General features: G+C 42.2%; 1 protein-coding gene across 3 annotated transcripts in view; it reads right to left on the bottom strand.

Annotated features, from left to right (window-relative positions):
• The window catches only part of RASSF3 (Ras association domain family member 3), a 109290-nt gene that overhangs the window by 29214 nt on the left and 58431 nt on the right, over positions 1 to 21645 (bottom strand). Inside the window, exon 1 of one of the 3 annotated variants that reach the window (XM_086748749.1) lies at positions 9662 to 9765. The exons of the other annotated variants lie outside the window; for them this stretch is intronic. Within the exon in view, the coding sequence (XP_086604875.1) occupies positions 9662 to 9670 (9 nt within the window). The 5' untranslated portion in view covers positions 9671 to 9765. Of the gene's footprint in view, positions 1 to 9661; positions 9766 to 21645 lie in introns of those variants that run through there. 3 annotated transcript variants of the gene reach the window in all.

Genomic DNA, 21645 nt, shown 5'->3' with positions numbered 1-21645 from the left:
ATTTGAAGCTGACAGAACTGAAGTGCTTTTTCCAAATTACCTTTCATTTCAGTATCACATTCAGCAGGTAAGAATACAGAAAGGCTTTTCTGAACTTCAAAGGTTAAAAACCTGATTTTCACAGGTGTCAAGTGCTTGGAGTTGTCAACTTCTTCTGAAGGACAGAGAGCTGTCAGTTACACTAATGGAGGGAAAAAAAAAACCAAGACTTTAATCCTTTCCATAGAAGACAATGCAGTAACAACAAAAGTTATTTGCACAGTGAAGTCCAAAAGGACTATGAATTTTAAAATTAATCCTTCATCTTGTCTTTACATTTAATACCACGGTGTGCCTGCAATAACACTGAAAACAAAACGCCTCTCATCATTTGCTGCAACCTTGGTATTAGTGCCTATTTCATATTTCTCAAAACATATTTAAACTATCGTTGGCAGACAGATTCAGTATGTTTACAAATTACTTCTGCATAGTGTAGATTACCTGCTAATAGGTGTTTTCCAAGTACTGAACAATGAATGGTTAGATTTCAACAACGAAATAAGGTTTCTTTCTGATTCGCTGCCATTTGCAGTGGCAAAAATGAAATATGAATATATGGAAAAAGACTACATGGTAGTTTTGCCTTGAATTTTCGTGCTTTAAAATAATAAGATAGATTTCCTGCCATTTTCAATGTTAGCCATTGCCATCTTAATTTTGCTAAAAGATTCCTCTTCAAGTCTGTAACTTTGACTAGGCAAGAGAGGAGATGGAGAGCACTTACAAGTTATTTAGGAGATGGTAAGTGCTTTGAAGGACCTATTAGGTATGTATTAGAATATCAATTCAGACTAGCAGTGGAAATTATTTCTGAAAAAGAGACATTCTCCATTAGATCTCTGCAGAAGACAGATAATACCTTCAGACTTGAGGCTGTGCATCCAATTTAAGATCTCCCAACAGCAAGCAATTCAAAATTGAAGCTACCATTTATTTTCTTAATGCTTAAGACTTATGAGCAGTAGGTAGCACTATATGGTGTACTACAACACTTTAAACCACCATTAAGAAAGAAATTCAATTTTTTTTTTTAATGTTGTATAATCAGTCCTCTACTGTTGGGAGATGCAAAAAAAGGACCCACGTAAATTGTCTCCGTGTTCCGACACGGCTGGTACTGAGCACCTGTCAGGAAGCTCTGCTGAACTTAAGTCAGCTCCTCCGCAGACACCAAGGCATCCATGCAACACGCGTCACTGCAAAGAGCTACAGTGCAGGATTTAGTCCATGCATTGCAAAACTCTCCACACCCCAACCAGCCCTCTCACATCCCAGGCATCTTGACTGGCAACCCTGAAGCTCCAAACAGAGACACACTCTTTTCTGCTGGCGGACATACTGAAGCAGCCCCACTCCCTCTTTTTTCCTAGATGAGTTATCTTACTGGAATTCCCTGATCTTATATACTACAGCCCCACCAAAAGCTGTATTGGCAAAAGCAAGGGATAGGAGGAACCAGTGTTACACTGGGCACCACAGCCACCAGGTCACGTCACACCATACTCTTAACAGTTTTTGTTTGCTCTAAGGAGCAAACACTAAAGCATTATCACCCAGACATGGTCAAACACGAGTGTTAAGTTTTCCTAGGTGGTGTGATGCAATGCAACAGCTTGCTGCTCTCAAGGACAAACGGGGTATTTCACTCCCCTCCCCTACAGCTCCTACAGGAGCTTTCTCACCTCCTCCCTGGCTCTCAGCATTTATTTCATGCCCTGGTGAGGGAAACTCATCTCACTCACCTGTTAGAAAATTAACTCTGGAAGAAAAGCTAAGCTAGGAAAATAAGTCCAAACAGGACAGGTGGCAGTGCACAGCAGAGCATGTAAGATTTTTCTTCATCAGCTTCAAACTGCTCTTACCCGGGCAGCTACTTCCTAACCCGCTCACACCAGGCGAGCCAATGTCCCATAAGAAAGTTTCTGGGGTTTGGGTTGGTTGCTTCTTAAAACCACGAAATCAAGGGTACTTCCATGCAAAACTGGAGATTATATGCCCTTGTTTTTGCTGTAATCCTTTACATTAATCTGTTACTTGAAGAGCCGATTCCCCAGAGAAGAGCTTGAAATGCTTTCTGAGCAAAAACTCAGTACATACAAGTTGAAGTCTAAGGACCTGGACCCATCAGATCCAGAAAGGGATTCAGACCTTCAGGCATACTGATGTGGGTTTTGAAAGAGAATTTGTTCACCACCAGTGAAGCCATTTGGGAAAGTGCATCATATTGACTGCAAATGCAGAATTTTTTCAAGTTTTATTTTATTCTTCTTGACTTCAGAGAGATTGAAAGCCTCAAAGAGCAGCTCTAGTAGGAAAGTACAACAGACATCAGGGCTGGAGCTGCTTCTCTCACCAATGGGAGACAGTCTAGGAGCCCAAACTGGAGACAGCCTAAGAGCCCAGTAAAAGAGGACAACATCAACTGCAGCAGCCCCTGTGCATGGACAGCCCTCCTCCAGACTTGCAAGCCCAAAACAGCAGGAGAACTTGTAACTACTGAAGACAGAGCTATTAGGCACGCAAAGGCAGACAACCCGCAGCCTTAGAAATGCAACATACACCTTCAAACTTGGCAAACCCCTCCAGTAGAATTTTTTTCCCCACTGGGAGCTAATGGACAACCTCACAGGTTACCTCTGCACCACAGCAGAGTCAAGTATGTGTGGTTTTGCCTACTCTGCTCCGTAATGCTTCTGCAGTCAGACCATACATTTCCTCTGCAACCAGAATGAATTGTCAGCTCTCCAGCAAGGGACAGCTGTGATGCCTATTAGTTAAGCACCATCCAGATTTTGACTTGGGGCCTGCAGTGAAGATAATTAGTATGGGAAAACGCTACTTGAAATGACGCAAATCACCACGTGCTCTTCATGATATTACAGGGTCACTGAGACAAGTTTCATGCATTCCAGAACTTTCACACACTCACTTAGGAAGGTATACACTTAATTAATTTAAATGCAAACTCGCATGTCCAATAGTTACTGTTAACATTAAAAACAACTGCTACTGGAAACAAATAATAGGAAATGCTTATCCAGAAAGTATTTTAAAATTACAGAACGGCAAATATCAGTCCTTTTTCATTCAGAAGTAGTACTACCTTTATTAATATTTCTGATCAGACTTAATGTTTAAGAAGTTTCCTACTGTACTTCATGATTTGACTACAAATCATTTGTTTATAATCCACCCTGCAGGATGAACCATCTTTATTTAAAACATCAAAGTCATCTTATGCAGCTGATCAGATGTGACAATGAAGGAACACATCCTCAATGGGAAAGAAAGCATGGCTGTAAAAGGCAGGCATGCAGAAGACACTGAAATTTAGACAGACAACAAGCTTCAATATTCTGTTACTGTATTCAAAACTACTTTCCTGCTTTAAGGTATTTTTACTGAAACTACAAGTATTCCAGCTTTCTTCAAAAGCCTCTCAGTTTACTGATACCCCAGAGCACCATTAAAAATAAAGAAAGAATTTAACATGCTTCCTATCAACTTGCTGCTAGGGACAAACAGTCATTTGCACGATGCAGCTAAGACACGTAATCAGCTGCTTACAATAACAAAGAACTCAAACAGAATCCTATTTTCCAAAGATGGAAGTGGTAAAAGCAGCAAAGAGGAGAAATAAAAAAAAAAAAACCAAAACCAAACACAACATCCTTTGCTCTGATATGCAGGGTCTATTGCATATGACTAAACCCTAGGTCATCCATAAACTTCAACATGAACACTTCTTTTTTTCCCCTCTTTGAACACAAAAGATTGCATCAAATGGAAGGACATTTTGCATATTTGCTTATAAATCATAGAGTTCTCAACCTTGGCCCTCTTACATAAATTGCTGGGTTAAGAAAAAAAAAAGGTAAAAAACTTTATGCAGGTCAGATATGTTCTTTCTAACAAAGGATTTTCCACAGTTTGCTTCATCTGGAGGTGACTAGTCTGGGGAAGAGCCCTTCAGTCACTGCCATACGCTGAGAAATGGACCCACATGCAGATTTTTCACAGAAGGTATTGTGCGTTGTTTAGAGTACTGGTGACGGACAGATAAAGCTGTTCCAGAAAATTAGTTCTGTAGAAACAAACCACCTCACTTTAAAAAATCATTCCTAAACTCCACTCCTCATTGGAAATCATCCCCAATTCCATACAAAAGGTCTGTGCTCTGAGAGTCGGAGGAAGGAGCACGCAGTGATTCTGAAGTAACCAAGGGAACCCAAAGCTCGGGATGGAAAACCAGATGCCTGCTTTAAAAGAAAGCCGAACCCTTTGAGGTTTATAAATTCATTAAAGATGTATCTGTCCATTTTTGTCTGTGTCTTGTGATAGGAATGGTTAGTGGAAAGCAGGCATTCGTAATCCTGCCAGAATCCATAAGGAGCCTGCTGCTGAGGACAGCTAGCCCAGGAGCTCCCCAGCCAAAAAAGCCCTTTGAAGGAAGTCCTGCAGCACTTCATCCCAGCAGAGCGAGTGCTGAGAGGGACAACTGGGGGATGGGAAGGGAGCTCAAGTATCCACCGCTCCAGAGGGAAAGGGGGGAAAAGGGGTAACACCTCTGTCCTGCTATAAATACACAAAAGTCCAGGGAAAAGGTAATGCCAAGTCTCCCTCACCGGGAACGTTTGCAGCTCTCCACTCTTGTGAGTTAAAAGCAGATTGCCTTCTCTAACTAAGCAGATTCTGGACCGTCTACAGCAAGACCAGAACTATGCCAGACAACTGTGTAAGAGAGTACACAGGGACAGGATGCCTTCTCTTCTCTAGATAAACACCCACAACTGACAACAGCACGGCCTCAGCCAGCAGCAGTGGACACAACCCACTTCCCTTCCCCACGCCGCGCACTCACAGGGTGCCACCAATGCCGCAGGGAAAGCGGAGGGAGGGGGCTGGAGGTGCAAGCCAGCACAGAAACATAAAACAATGCTCCTGCTATAGTCCCTGCCATGAGGAGTCCAAGCTGCTGCAGGCCATACAAACACGGTCTTATTTACTCAACTTTTCAGAACTTTCAGGTCCTCCTTTGTTCTAAAAAAGCGAGGCTGTTCTAAAAACATTTTTCTGACTCAAATGACCCAAGGTCAAGGACAGCATCAGCTCCATTTAATACTGGAAATTTTTCCAGTAGCCTCTGAAAGGGCAACAAAAAACCCCTCAGTGGTTTGCATGCAAACGAACTAACGAAGCCTGGTTTGCTATGGTCTTGCATATTTGTAAACCAAACTGCACAAGACTTTCACAGGGGTGGCTACAAAGGGGCAAGTTGTGATTTAAATTCTTTTCCCTTGTATGGATTGTAATGCTTCTCTCTTGAGTGGATGCCCTGATGCCTCAAAATGGCATCTGCTGCCTTTCTCATGGTCAAAGCACCAGCAGAGTCTTTCTGCAAAACCTGCTTACGGCTTCAGTAAAGGTCTGTGGAAGTTTCAGTTCCCCATCCCTTTGCGAGATCTGGTCACCATGTTATCTAAGCCTAGGAGAAGGAAGGGAAAAATTACAACAGAGTCTCACTCCTGCAGGAAACTGTGCTAAAAATGGGCAGCCAGGATCATTTTGAGATCCTACCACCAGCAGCAAGTCAGGGTAGATTTTGTGTCAAGTTATTCTTCCACCAAAGCAATGACTGATTTTGAAACAGCTACATGCTACGTTGAGAGACAGCACAAACCCACTTATATTTCTGCCACCCATGCCTCTACGTGTTCCATGCACAAACAGCTTTTGGCCTCCCCCAGCACCAGCCGAGGGCTCTACACAAACGCTACTCATCTGTTACGCCACATGACTTTCTTATAGCAATGAAAAGGGAGTTTAACAGGTTCAGAAAGAGCACTCTTGCAGCAGCTTCTTGTAAAAGGCCACTGTTCCATCAGTAACGTGGACAGAAAAGCACAAAGCAAAAATTCCCCTTGAACTTTTGTAAATTGTGCAAGTATTCAAATAAAAACAGAAAACAACTCATTTTGCTCAGTGAGTTAATTTTTCCTCCGGAGATGAATGTAAGATGACAGGTCACCTTGAAAACAAGCCGTATCATTAACACAGAACATTTTCAGATTAAAATAAAAAAAAGAGACACTATCAAGGTTAAAGGCAAAAGAACAGCCTGGAACTGAAGAACAAGACCTCCTTGAAAGGAGGGCATTAATTGCATATCCTTTGCAGCAGAGGTGGGGGGGGAGAAAGAATTTGAAGTGGAACACAGCTATAATTGCATGGGCATTTGCTAAGTAGGTCTGCGTTTGCTAAGTAGGTCTGTGTATTCTGTTGTGAAGAATAATAATTAAAAAAAAAAAAAAAAAAACTCGAGAGATAAGCACTTCAGCCTGCACACAGCTTGGACACCTTCCCAGAATCCAGGTCATAAGCAAAGACTCTCATAAGCAATGAAGGGTGCCAGAGCAAACACTTCCATGCAACTGGTCTGCATTTGCCTGTCTAGCCAAAAATTAAACGATGCACTTTTTCTTTTTATTGGCAAACACGCAATACAAAAGCACAGCAGCTTTACAAATTTCAGTCTCTCACCCACTTTCACACAGTATCACTGTATGTCAACACCCAAGTTTTAAATACTGTTATACTTAGTATATATATTTCATCTACTCTGGTGTGTTAACTTAAAAAAAAAGTCCTGCTTTCTACATTTACTTTCAAACAAGTTCTCTAGAGAACAGCCAAAGCATCCTGAAGTCTGCTGGAGAAAGTCAGCTGGACTTCCAGCACAGTCACACTCTGATAAAAGGAGCTTCAAATTCAGTCTGAAACTACATCTAAATCCTAATGTATATTCCCTTCATCCCACACAGGAAGCCAATGGACTAGCATTGGGCTGCAGTTGCTGGACTTCAGCTTGGACAAGCATTTTAGCCACCTGACAATTATCAGCAACCATCTTCAAATCTCCAAGAGAAGAGCAGCCAAAAAGGAGAGATTTACAGTTAATAACTACCCAACATACCAGTGTTTACAAATAGGCTTGCTTAACGGATGTCTGGTAAGTGGTATGGATAAGCATCATCTGAAATGCATTTGTACGCAGCCAGGTATTGGTGTGTGTGACCTCTTCAGGCACCACTGCCATGAAGGAAGAGGCTTAAAGCAACACACAAAATACTGGTGGCACAGACGCCTCAGCCCCCACCCAGCTCATGGTGGAGCTCTCTGGAGAACAGGGAGAGCATCCATATCCCCGAGGCTGTGGCAGCACCCCCCTGTCCCTGCCCCTCCCCTGTCGACGCTGGCACACTGCACCAGCGCGGGGGAAAGAGCCTGTTGGGAGCGGAGGCTCAGCCAGGCAACCACAGCCGCACCAGCGAGCTGGAGACAGGCCAGGCTCTTACCTCTGCTCAAATCATCCCCTTTGCTCAGGGCAGACGTTTTAACTCTTCACATAGTTGCCGCACAGAGAGAAGCTTTGAGCCAGGACAGGGAAGAACGAAGAGGCAGAGGCCAAGTAATTTCCTCTGGTCTCGTCACCCTGACCAGGACATGGCAAGTGTCCCCACAGGGACAGAGGCACGCATGCTCTTCCAGTCCGATGGCTGCTGATGGTCATTGCTCCACTTTTCAGCTCTCAATAAAACACAGGACTTTGAAATTAATTCCTAAAGGATATTACTAACTGGCAGAACCAAAATTCATTGTATGCAAATTAAATATTTATACTCATAGAATCATAGAAAGGTTTGGGTTGGAAGGGACCTTTAAAGGCCATCTAGTCCAACCCCCCTGCAAGGGGCAGGGACATCTTCAACCAGATCAGATTGCCCAGAGCCCCATCCAACCTGGCCTTGAATGTTTCCGGGATGGGGCTTCCACCACCTCTCTGGGCAACCTGTTCCACTGTTTCACCACCCTCATTGTAAAAATTTTTTTCTTATGTCCAGTCTGAATCTACTTCCATCTATTTTAAAACCATTACCCCTCGTCCTATTGCAACAGGCCCTGCTAAAAAGTTTGTCCCTGTCTTTCTTACTAGCCCACTTTAGGTACCGGAAGGCCGCTATAAGGTCTCCCCGGAGCCTTCTCTTCTCCATTGTACTCATTTCTCAGTGTCCCACTGCATTGTATTCATCTAATGGCTGAGTTCAGAGACTTCAAACTGCCAAATGCTTTCCAGGTCTCGGCAACGTCAGTCAGGTTTTGGTCCTTCAGCTCCTGCTGGTGCTACCCAGTCTGCTGGTAGCCATCCATACTTGCTCCCTGTTTGTGTTAACAAAGTACCTGAAGCAGATTCACACATTTGTAAGAGAAAGATCTAAGAGAACAAGGACGGGAAAAAACATCTCATGTCTCCTACAATAAAAACCACCAAGGTAAAACTAGATCTAATCTGCCAAGTAACGAGGCATCATTTTATGTATTTTTTAAACTTGGTACTTTTCTTACATTAATAGCATACACGGCTCTTCTGTTTACCATGATTCTGACTATACTAGTGGCTTAGTCATCTGAGTGCTGTCCTATTTCTCATCGTTGGTCTTGTGAGGGAAAAGAAAGAAAAAAAAAAAAAGAGGAAAAAAAAAAAGTGTGGGGATGCTTCCTTCCAGCTTGTCCACAAGTTTGTCAGGTGATGCTCTCTCTCTTTGAAACGACCAAAATAAATGATTAAACAGTCAGGAATCAAGACACTCAAACGTTGCCATTTCGTGATTGGAGAAAGGCAGGAGGAGCGCACAGCGCAGCCGCCTCTCCTTCCAGTGGTCCAACAGCAGAGCGAGACCTCCTGCCCACAGGAGATGCCTCTTCTCTTGCTGTAGCTGCTTCTTCACCTGCGTTTCTCTTATGTCTTCCATCCAGTAAAAGACACTTTCTTCCTCTCAAGCACTGGTGGTGTCCAAAAAGCTGCCTATATTTACGCAGTAACTGTCATGTCATAACCAACAAAGCCCAAAATAACACAGTAAAATCATGGCACAAGGTTGATTACTACAGTAATTACCACAGGCATGTAGTTTCAGCTGTGTAACTCCTTATGAAGCGGCATGAAAAAAATATGCTGATGATACTTTTGTCAAGCAGATTAATAAACCCCTTCCAAACTTCTCCCAAAACTGGCAAGCAAGGGAACTCACCCACCATTTTAAAAAGCAAGCAAAGGACTAAGACTCAATTTCCACTAGCAGGGTCACACTTGCAGTGGAAAATTTTTGTAACTGTTGAGATTGAAGTTAGTCAAGGCATAGGAAAGAGTGCAGTTACTTTTTTGCTGCGGCATAACATTTAAAATACATTTCAATATGTTTAAAATAGTGCCCTCAACTTTATTCTCTATATGGATGAACTGGCCTGTAAAACCTGTTACAGGGAACAATTAAGGGAGGATACTGAAGCCACAGAAAATATGAAGAGCTAAAAATACACAAGTGCATGTATTTTTAAAATCAGGAACCTGCAAGTAAATCCAAGGTTTACACTGAGATCCTATTTGCTGCACTACTTTCTGTATATAGTAAACAGTAAAGCATCAACAATTTGTACTGCTTTCTCCTTGCTTATCTCCTTTCAGAAGCATTACTCATTTAAAAAAAAAAAAAAAGAAAAAAAAAGACAAACTCAAACTGCATAAAACTAAAAAGCCCAGACTTTTGCACCTTCTGCTTACCTGCAGCATCTCTATCCAGTTAAGAAATCTGTCCACTCTATGGCATGTCTTCACTGCACCATCTACTGAGGTTTTCCTCCCAAAGCGCAGCTCCACAAGGTAAGCCAAGCCCAGACAGGGCTTCTGGAGGTCCCACCCTCCCTGTCAGCCTCCCCACCTGCACACTCCTCCACCCACTCTAGCACCAGAACTGCTCCTCTTGCAACCACACAGGGATCTGGTTCAGGGAAGGCATCTGGCAAAAAAAACCACTCTAACTTAGTTAGTTTAAACTGAAGCTGCAGTGGAACCACACCCTCTGCTCAAGCGATGGCAGCCATGCTTTAAAACAGCCTTAGACCTGCAGCATCCACCTTGCAGGCCTGTGGCTGAGGTGATACAGGGCACAACCAGAAGTAGGATGAACTGCTCCATGATAATCCTGAGACATCCCTTGTTCTTCTTGGTTCACAGGATAAATCTAGGAGATGGGAAACCTGGCTGTGCTCAGCACCCTCTACAAAACGTCCAAACAAAAAGAGTACTGTGAGCTGCACCAGGCCTGTGTTTTAACATAAGTTACATCCTGTGAACCAACTTGCGTTGAATATTTAGTTTACCATGTTTTCACCGAAATGTTTTGTACACATATGCTTCAACAAAAACAGAGTATGGTGAAATCACGAACCCAAAAGAAAATGCTACCTACCTATTTACAGATAACCTGTGCGGATCAGCAATCCAATAACTAATGTGGGTAACAACTTATACCAGAGGTAGAAGACTTCTCTGTGGGCACGCAGTCACGAAACCGCATCGACTTTGAGAAGAACAAAGAGGGAACAGAGCAAACGCTGCCCAGGGAAGCATGTCCTGGTACATACATGTCTGAAAGAGAATGGGATCCAGCTCCAGCTCAGAGTTTCAGCAGGGCATTCCTGCCATATTTCAAACTTTTTCACTTGCCATTGTTGGGAACAGCCACATCAAAGTTTGGATTTCTCCGGGAGGGCAGCATTGAGGTTCATTTGGCAGCATATACTGAGGGGAGAGAGGGAAAATGAGAAAGGATCTCTGGAAGTAGCTGAAAAAGCGCATTTCCTTCCCACATCCAGGGAATGGCACCACGTTTCTAATGACAGTAATGTTCATACCTACAAGATAATGAAATACCAATGCTAGTACTAACAAATCTGCTTCTATAATCCTTATAATAACAAATACTCCTTTGCTGCCTTGTTTCTGACACAATCACTACCGAATGTGAAATGACTTCTGAAAGATTATTTTTTCCCCTGTATCTTCCAGGGCTACCTCTGGAGATGAAAACATATAGGTTACTACTTGTACAAGAGGTTAAATCCAGACACACAGCATGGAGCTCCCATCCTGAGTCCTCCACACAACATTTTCAGAACGAGACAGTGCAATATAAGCTGTATTACATGTTACAAGACTTTTCCATCATTGGCCATAAAGGCCAAGCTAAAACCAAACTCATTTTAATACAGGAACCTTGATCAAACTTGGGGGGAGGGGAGGGCCGGGAGAAACAAGGGGGGAAAAAAAAAAAAAAAGCAAGAGTGGCATACTAGCATCCTTATCATGTACCTCACCAAGCTGCTTCAGCAGTTCTTTTGAGCTATAAATCACCACCAAAAAAAAAAAAAAAAAAAGAAAAAAAAGTCTGACATCAACTTCAGCTGTTACAGGAAAAATGACTAGGTTTATTACTTTTTTTTTTTTCCTCAATATCAGGCTGTCTTCACAGAACATGTAATTTTATCATCTTATGAGGCAAACACCTACTTCACTAATGGTCTATTATCGTCACAACTCAAAGCTACATCTTCAGATTCCAGTAGTAACTTAAAAGACGCCTCAGGGAGGAAATCACCAAATCATTAAAATCAAATATGCTTTGAAGAATATTTAGGGTCTGTATTTAGGGGTGGGGAAAGATGCCTTTTAATTACTTTTTAATTAAATCAGCTGTGAGTTTTAAAGTTCAGAGCATTAGAAACGGCTTTGATGTTTCACTTCACATGATATCAACCTCTTAGGACAGTATAAACAACTATGTTCCTTCATCTTGAGATAAGCTTCACATCATGTGGACACAGAACTGAATCAAAAGCAGCTGCTGACTTAGAGGAGCTCATCAGCTCTACCCATAAAACAAAATAACCTGTGATACAACTCTGTTAATAATTTTCGTCCATGACTGGATAAATGCATGCTGCAAGCAGAAGACATTTAGAAAGATACTAAGGGTATTTTGTAACTTCTGTTCTATTGTAATGATCTGTAACTTACTTGAATCCCTTGACATTCGCATTAAGGCACATCGTATCACCTCTCAGTCACAGGAGAAGCAACGGAACAACAGTTTGGATATCCGAAATGCCAAAAATTTTCCTATGACCATCACAGCAACGGTCTTCATTAGAAGACCCCTGAAGCCCCCACAAGTGTGACGACCCCTTCCAGGGTCGTGTATTAAGAGAAGAAAATTAATTCTTTCCTAGGATTCAGCTCAGCAGGTGCAACACTCCTCCCAAAAGTTTCCATGCCCGCTGCTGCCATGGGGAGATGCAGTAACAGCAACTGGAGAATCAAAGACACCCAACAGGAGCGAGTCAAAACAAGAGGGTGCTGCCAATAACTTCACTGACTGAAAACACACTTCATCTCAGGCACAGGTGACCACAAAGTGGGTTTTCCTGTGACAAAACACGGATTAACCTCCCAGGATCCTCACTGCGATTCGGTGATCAAAGAGAAGTCAAACTGATTTGCATTACACCACCTCCCATGTTTCAAGCCAATTTACTTGATTTTTCTGACAGCTGGGTTATTGTTTTACAGACAGTTCCATTCTTATTCAGACCTTGAGAAAGGTGTGTACTAGGAATTATTTCTCCTGTATTTTATAACAAACCTGCCATCACAATATCAAGGCAACCACAAATGCCCTATGGTTTAATAAACCAAAGGGGAAATCCTAATGGAATACGCTCCACCAGCAACAGAGACACTTTGATTTGACATCCATCGACCTGGAAAGCATCACTGGTTCTCCTCACCTAAATACCTGACATTTATTTGGGATAATATTATGTATGCTGTGATCAGGTCTAAGATGTAGGAACTGTCTACACGATGTGCTAGCTAACTGACACCCAGTCTAATCCTGAATACAAAAATCTCACCGTACTAAGCACATGAGAAGCACAGGAAGCTGTCTTCTTCATTTTACAGGAGATCAAGAATTCCAACCAGGGTGATAAAAAGCCAGAAATCCCACACCCAAATCCACCTCATGAAGTCCCCTTGCACACAGGCTTGTGCTACCAATAAAGGCGTTCTCCCATTCATCTACTCTTTGATAACGTGGTCTACTGAGCATTTTCTCAAGAATAAAGTTGCAACTTACAGTCCAGAATTAAAAATCTTGAAGATATTTTCTTTAGTATACCTTAATTAAAACGCAATTATTTTAGTTAAGCTTAATTTTATTTTGCCAACATTATACTTTTTAAAAAGCAGTAAAAATACCTCCTAGGCAAGCAACAGACCAACAAAAGTTCAGAGAAGGGGATCACATGGTCAGCTGAACACTAATACTGCTTTTCAAATTCTGTGAAAACAAACTTGTTCCCATGAAGGCCAAATCAGACCCCAAAGCAATACTTTGCAGCTGATATAGAGAATGTTGAGAGAAGGTATTTAGATTTGTCAGCAATTCTGTTATAAACCACAGCAGTGCAAGTCAGTCGCAAACTAAAAGGAGAAAGGAAAGTAATTTGTATCCAAAGAATAAAATAGGTTCTCACTTGGACAGGACCTTGAAGAAAAAAGGTGGAGGAGAAAAAAAAATATATATGTTAAGGAATAATTCTTTACATACTGTCAGGCATGGAGCCCAAAGAAACAAACTTAAGAAAGGCAACTCTTCACATAAATTAATTCAACTTTAGAGTCAATTAGACTAGAAAAATGCAGTTGAAAATAATGTGATGATACAATTCAGACGTTTATCTGACTGATGTCGGGAGTCACTTGCTGTCTCCTCAGACAGCGATGTGTACACCCAGTAGTCTCTTACCACCACCATGGATTACAAGTTAACTAAAGCAATTCAATATATTTTAAGAGTCACTTCCCTAGGGAAATACCTAAACTACATTAGCAAACAGCAAAAGATAGTCCAGTCTTTGAACTCTACAGTGGTCCCACTCCACGAGAATATCTTATCTAGCTACTGTGAATCTATCCACTTAGATCCCGAGATCCTCTTACTGGGCTCTCTCTAAGAGCAGGTAAATGGTTTCCATTACAGAAAGAGTTGACTAAGACTCCTGTCATTAGTCATCACCCCACACTGCATATTCTTTGAAGGGTAAAAAGGTGTTCCCTTAATTCAACAACTAAAGGGTCCCTGAACATGAAGTTAAATACTCCCAGGATTTGCTGTATTTTAACCCAACCTGCTATCTCATGCAAAAACTGCAAACTGTCTTTAATATCAGATTTTACATCAAAATTAGCTCAAAGATTTAGAAATACTTCTAAATACAGAAAACAAGACTTTAGAGTTACAAGGCTACAGTTTGTGCTGACACGGCATAAAAACAGTAACACTGTGCTAAGTTAGGCTCCATGAAAGCTGGGAGCATCGTGACCAGAGGAAGATTTCTTTAAGGAAGGATCAAGTTCTCCTTCATAAAGCAGACTTCTCTTCTGCAGATTACATGGGAGTCTGGTTACTGCTCGCATCAGGTTGCCTGCACAAGTGATGCTCCCCAAATTCTATGTCCAGTGTTCTTCCACTGCCAGCGTTTGTATAGCGGCACCTGACACAGCAACTGCTTTGAGTATGAACTTCTGACGAAACTGTCCATTTTTGTACAAGACATCGCTCCCTGGGGTAGAAACATGAACAGGCTATTTTTCAGCCTACACTTACAGCAGGACACATTTATATAATGCGTTTTCTTCCGTCTTTCAGTTGGAGCTCCTGAAAGACAACCAAGTCGCAAATCAACTCCCCACCTTTAATGAGACTTTTACCATGCCTCACACGCAACCAGGATAATTTGCGTGAATTTGCTCTCAGCAGCAGATAAGCGTTCCCATTTATTATCCTGCAACAGATGGAACAAGTCTTCTATGCAAAGTTTCCTTCCTTCTCCTCCTCCTCCATTCCTTAACTATCAAATATGGAAGCAACACCTACTTCAAGCCTTCAGCTGCCAGCCACGCCTCGTGGAGAGCTAAGGATTTCAGCAGTTTTCAGGAGCATCACCTATCGAGGCATTTACCCCTCTACTATAGCATGAAACAAGGACCATCACGTGCGTCTAATTTTTGGAGCACAGGTACTCTTGCTGCTGGAAATGAGGAGCCTGCATGTTTGACAGGATTAAAATGAACTTTTCTCCTGCTCCTGTTTCTGTTCCTTGGTCTTCAACACTTAGGTTAAATCATCTAAGCCTGACGGATGCAGGAACGCTTCTGCGGAAACCCTCTCTCCTCACTGCTTATTGAAGTTAAATGCACATGCACAGTAACAAAAAAAAAAGGGGACTGACCAGTCTTTGAGCCCCCAGTCTGGACATCTGGGGGGTCAGCTCCTGCAGCTGGCTACAGCACGTACCTGCTGTGCACGTTAGGCACAGTCTAGGTCACTCACCACGTGTCAACTTTTCTACTACTAGCAAGCTAACCAGAGACACAAAAAACCCAATTTTTTTTTTTTCTTTTACACTTTACTTCATAAAGCGTAACACGAGATGTTTGTCTATGCCTACACTACATAATCTTTGCACACATCAATAACAACCTATTAAAACTCGTAATATAGTAGTTCAAATTGCATCTATTGTGAAAAAAAATATTGCACTGACGCTTATGCTGATCTCATAACAGCACTGAACCTTGAACTTGCTCATTTCAGACATTAGGACAAACAATGCATGTGAAATCTCCCATTGCAGCACGCAGCCACCATATTCTTAATCTTTTAAGCAGTGCCAAAGAATATGCCAGTTTCTGCACACATAAGCACTATGGGGTCATGCCGAAATCCCTAGTGCAGTTGCTAGAGCATATACAGCTTTACCAGATGCTTCTCAGATGAACCACGAAGATATTTTGCAGTGAAATGAGCAGCGCTGAACAAAAAGCCATCCATAATCTTAGCTTATATATCTGTAAATGAACACGTTAAATCAAGCTGCTGGTGGGCCGAACAGCAGGGTGAACAGATTTTGCTCCCGAGGAGCAGAATTCTTCAGAAGAGAGCAACACAGTAAAAGAAAAATTAATGCTCTAAAGAAAACATATGAACTAAACACTTCCAAGTTTACAGGCTAGTGCAATGCTAAGCACAGGCACGTATAAGAAGTCATTGAGAGAAAGTCCTCTACAACAGAGCCTTCGGTAAAGGCGTTAAGCTACTTCTGCAGTATTAACAAATTTGATTTATCCCAAACTTTTCTTCAGGAGGGAAAAGCCAAATCACAGGATCCCTGCTTCAGCAGAAGTAAGATTAAGCACTTAATTATTTTACAAACTGTCATCTTCTGTCAGAACAGAACTTGATCTCCAGTTTTTACTCTTACCAGTCACAGAGATCGTATTGACTGGGTACTGCAAGCACAAGATATGAGGACCGTGCACTACAAGGAAGAGTACAGCATGGTTAGACTGTGCATCCATGCACTTGATCACACCTCAAATCAATCAGGAGACAGAACACAAGGACAAGCAGTCCTAATTATGGACAACGGGGAATAACTATAAAAGATTACAGACAACTGCCTTTGTAATTGGCCCCTACTGTAGTATTGCATATAATTTCTAAAAGAAACACACTTGCAAACAGCATTTTCCACGTAAACAGTGAGACAGAGAAGCTGACAACCAGCACACCAAGTACTCCTACATACCCAGCACTAACACTTGATGCTTCCTCTGAGGCAGATGAACCACTGCAGCTTTTACTATTATTTTCCGCACAGCGTAGATTCCTCCGTGTACGGGAACACAAATTCCTCTCGAGCACACACACACAGATGAGTAACTAGAAAATGATCTTAATTGCTACATAAATCACATGTAGCTACTTAGCATGGCCAAATACATGTCTGCATAGGAAGCACTCTCCTCAAAACCGTCTGCAGTATTTCATCAACCTCGCAAAAGAGCAAGTGCGCCAAAAAAATAGAAGGAAAGCCACAATTGCTCTTCCCCAGTCAATTCATACCTCCTTACAGAAACCTGTGGCCTTTGTCACAGGCACATACAAAAGCTTGACAACAGAGTAGTCAGGTAAGCGCTGCACCAAAGCTAGAGGGGATGACAGCACGCTGTGCGAGCTTCAATCCCACCGGGGCACACACCTGCAGTCTGTGGGACATGCTGGTTTTAAGACCTTTCCTGGATGATGGTCTCAAAAGGTACAAATCTGTGTGTGTGTTATATTTTATATACTTTTTTTTTTTTTTATCTGAGTGTATATATGCATACATACATAAAACCCTACTATTTCCACCTGGGACGGAAGTGCCGTATGTATTGAACAGCCCGGCCTGACACGCTGCGGGCAGAAGTCCCAAGGACCTTAGCCGCCTGTCCGTGAGGCGAGGAGAGGTGAACGACAGAGAACTGTCGCTCTCACTTCTCTCTTCCCAACACTTACATTGCTCGGCTTGGTTAAAAAGCGTACTGTCACAGGCAAACGCTGCATCGCAGATCTACTGCTTCATCTAAAATCCCCTCTTAATCGGTTTATTTGCAACTGTTAATCCAACACTGGCGCTGCGGGCTTTTTACACAAGGGACAAACTGCAGTATCAGTTTCTACTTCAGGTTTTCCTTCATAATTTTGCTCTTGCAGTGGCTAAATGTTAGCCAGCAAGAACTACTTCCAACATAGTTATTCTGATATTGTTTTTACACACAGGTCTACAGTTGAAATAAGAGATCACAAAAATGAAGTACCAAATTCTCTTACTCCTTAAGTAACTGCTTATGGGGTTTTTTTAAATCTTTAAGTGTATTCAGATGAATCTGAGCTCAGTTGCTCTGCAGAGCACTTCCCTGAATTCACCAGACTCTTTAGTTAAAACAAAACTCCTCATGTCTGCACATCTAAAGAAGCCTCAGTCTAAACATTTTGGACCATAAGGCCATAGGTGCCCAACACTTTCTGGCTTCGGCTGAAAGTCCAAAGCTCCAGCAGTTCCGCCCTTCCGCCTTTGCACTTAGATAAAGCCATGGGATTATCCCAACTCAATTACATCACTTAAATGACAAAACACCCATACGTTCCAGCTCCTCCTGATCTTTCCAGCAAAAGCCTGGCTACTGTACTCCAACACTTAGATAAGTGAATCAAAGTCTTTTTTTCTCCAAATAAAAGGAAAAAAAAAATCCAGTGTTTATCCGGTGATATTCAAACAAATGTCAGTAACAAAGCACACGGCTGGTGTTCCAGAAATTTGTTCTAACAGAGAAGCAACTGCCTGAGATGCACCTAATACAAAATTAACACAATAGACTAAAGAAAAAAGTGGAAAGATAAGTCATCTAGTCTGAATACTACCTGCCACTGTTGCTGCGCTCATGACACTTAAAAGAAATTGCTGAATGTAACAGCACTCATCAGATGTTTTAATGACTCGAACTTTTCTTGGGACAGTAGGTTGATCCGTCTCTCCTAAACTCGTTACTTAATTTTTTTGTGTGCTAGTAGTTACCATTTCATATAGTTAAGTCTCCAAAACTTAAACTGATGATTTTAAGAACCAACTGCAGTGATAAACCAGCGTACAGCAATCAGCATCCTCTGCACCGAGCATAAACCCCATCTCACCTCCAGAGGCTGTTAGACACTAGAAGGTGACTCGGAGTTCACCCCAAAACGGCCACCACGCTTCTCCAAGCTGCTGACTCACATGTGCCACATCAAGCGCTTCGAGAGAAGAGTGAGGCAGAAACACAAAATAAGGACCGCTAGTTTACTCCGACAACGACGTGGGCTTAAAATAGACACAATCTCTACGCCGCTCATTCCTTCAACTCTTAACTTTCAAGTATTTTAGTTGAGACAATGTTTATCCCATAATATTCACTGACTGCCAAACGGATTTAAAAAAGGAGAACGAAACATCACTGGATATTTTTAGTTGGTTTTTTTTTAAATAAGTTTCACGATTACACGTCAAACACAAACCTAAACTTTTTGGCTCCAAAGCAAGCCTATAATTAGAAACCTCATTTGTTCTGGTAGTCAGGAGAGCCATTTTCCCTAGGGAATGTTACTGAAAGGAAACCCAGGAAGAGCTGTAATCGCCAAACAATGTGAAACTTATTAATAACGGACACTGGTAACACAAAGTCATCCTAACTAGACTTCAGCAGTTACAAATTGCATTTTATCCCTAGAAACTGTTTTCTTCCCAAATAAAATGCTTTTTTTTTTGGTCTCTCTTCCTCTCAGTGAAAGGCCTCAACTCACTGTGCAAATTCTCATGGAACAGACCTAAAAAAGGGTTTCTGCACCCAGAAGTTTGTCTACTTTTTTACACTTTAGTCAGCTTACCCATTAAAAAATATATAAATTGCTATACCTTTCTCTGCAAATCTCCTCTTCCGACAGTGGAATGAGAGATGGCTGGCTACCTTGCAGGACTAGTTAGGGATGAGACTTTCACCCTCTTCCTTTGGTCTCTCCCCTTCTACCTCCTCTGCTCTTTTACATCCGCTTTCCATTTCCAGCTTTTTTATGAATTTCCTTTCCCATCCCCATTACCACACCTGCAAATTCCACTGACAGGCAGAAAAGACGGCCACAAAAACAATGTCATGGCAGGGGGCACCGGTTGCAGGGGAAGGAACTAAGACGGCGGGTCTGGAAGCCGTGAAGAGCGAGACCAATAAGGGGAAGAGAGAGGGAGAAATCAGACTTCAGATGGGGAAGGACCGGCGTTGACAGCAAGGCAACAAGCACGTTCTTGGGTGCAGGAGGAAAGTGTGCGTTTCTGGAAACTGCCAACAGAAGCAATAGCATTTTTCTTGCAAGCACTTTTACAGAGCCCTCTATAAAATGGTGAAAAAACAGAGCATAAACACACAGTTGCTTTTTTCTTTAACGAGCAGCATCAAAATGTCAAACTTCCTATCTCCAAGCTATTTTGCATTAGATGTCAAGCAGAGCTCTCTCACATTTTGCATGCAAACTATCTGTGATTCAGATGCTGAATACAAGTTGCAGGATTTTCCCTCTTCTAACAGCTGAGATCCATGACCTTCACAGCACTGACAGCTTCTGAAGGAGAGTTTTCTAAAGCACAGTGGTGTTCTGTCTCACAGACCCCTCAGGCCTAAGGGCAGAGAGAGGGATCTTACCCATTCCCTCTTCTCATGTTTCTAACCCTTACTGGTACAGTGGAAGGAGACATCGAAACGCAGAGCAGACTAGAACCAAGCACAGGGATATCCCCAGGTGTTGGCAGTGATCCTCACAGAAGACATGAGCTTAGCAATAACCCAGATGCCAACCACAAAGCGTGAAAAGCCACTGTCCATCAAACCGCCTGAGCAAGGAGGAAGATTCCAAGGATTTATATTAACCCTGTTCCAAGTGGGAGAATACCGGGAACGGGTGCATGGAAAGGAAGCACAGAAGACATACGCAAGAAGATGCATATCCCTCCAACATGCGGTACGGCTTGCAGGAGCAGGCACAACTGTTTTCACTTTTCCTAAAAGGACAAGGGTGGGCGGGAGGAAAGAGGGAGAGAAAGGGGTTAGCTTTCAAAAGTTTGCAAAACATCTTATTTTGGCATTTTGTCTATGGGCAATGGACAATTTCCAAAGGCTTGATCATACAGAACCACAGGTCTGATCTTGCAAAAGCCTATGCACATGGATAACTTTACCTCACATGAGTAGTCACACTGGCAGGACAAAAATATTTACAGTTCCTCCTTTTTAATTTATTATATGAGTCACTGCAAACATGAAACAGGGCGACACTGAGCTTAACCTAGCCTCCAATACTTAAATTTTACAACAGCCACAGAAGATAAGAAACCTTAAATAGAGATAAACTTTCACGAGCAACAATACAGCATAAAGCAACCTGCATTTTATGCCCGCTGCCCTCAGATTAAAGTATTTCTTGCTTAATAGATCACTTTGGGGCCACTGCTTGGCCCCAAAACACCATGCTGCCTGTCATACGCTGTAATTGTTTTTATGCTATTTTTTTAGAAGTGGTATAGAGAGAGGAAGATACAAATCTTTCACCACTCTACAGAAGGTTAGGCATCTTCGGCAAAGCCCAAAGGCACAAGATTTTTACACCAGCATTGGTATCACTCCGCCAATCCCATCTGAGCTGCAGAAATTGAGGTATGTAAGTAAGCCCATCCTTGCCCCATTAAATGGAAGACAAAAATGCACCCAGCTACTTAATTTTCTTTTTTCCTTCTTTTCCTTGGAAATCCATACAAAACAAGTCCAAACGCTACTACTGGGTTTTTTCTGCAGGCACAGCTGCAAGCCAAACACTCTAACCCATTTCTTCCCTGAGAGAAAGGGGGCAGAGGGAGCTAAGACAGAGGGATGAGAGGAATAGCCAGCACTTAAGTCTCCTACAAGAAAAGAAACCCACACTGCAAAACTTAATATCTGTATAGTTGAGAAAGACACAGAAACAATAACTAACAGCTCTTCTCTTTTCTCTTCGCTCAAGGGGACATAACATGCATTTTTCCAGTAAACCTCAAATACAAACCAAAAGTAACATCCTCATCCCTACAAAGAGGCTTATTATGACTGTTATTGCTGGAAGGGGAAACTCACTCTTACTGGCCACATGACTGTTGAAATCTACATTCAGCATTGTTTGGGGATTTTTTTTTTTTCTTTCCTCTATAACTCAGCAGCTCAGAGCAACTGGTAATAACTTTATGACCAGAAACATTAGCTGA

This window comes from Chlamydotis macqueenii, chromosome 1, assembly GCF_036417535.1.
Source record: "Chlamydotis macqueenii isolate bChlMac1 chromosome 1, bChlMac1.mat, whole genome shotgun sequence".
In the NCBI taxonomy this organism is placed as follows: domain Eukaryota; kingdom Metazoa; phylum Chordata; class Aves; order Otidiformes; family Otididae; genus Chlamydotis; species Chlamydotis macqueenii.
The sequence above is the reverse complement of the archived record's forward strand: the minus strand, read 5'-3'. Positions and strand labels throughout refer to the sequence as shown.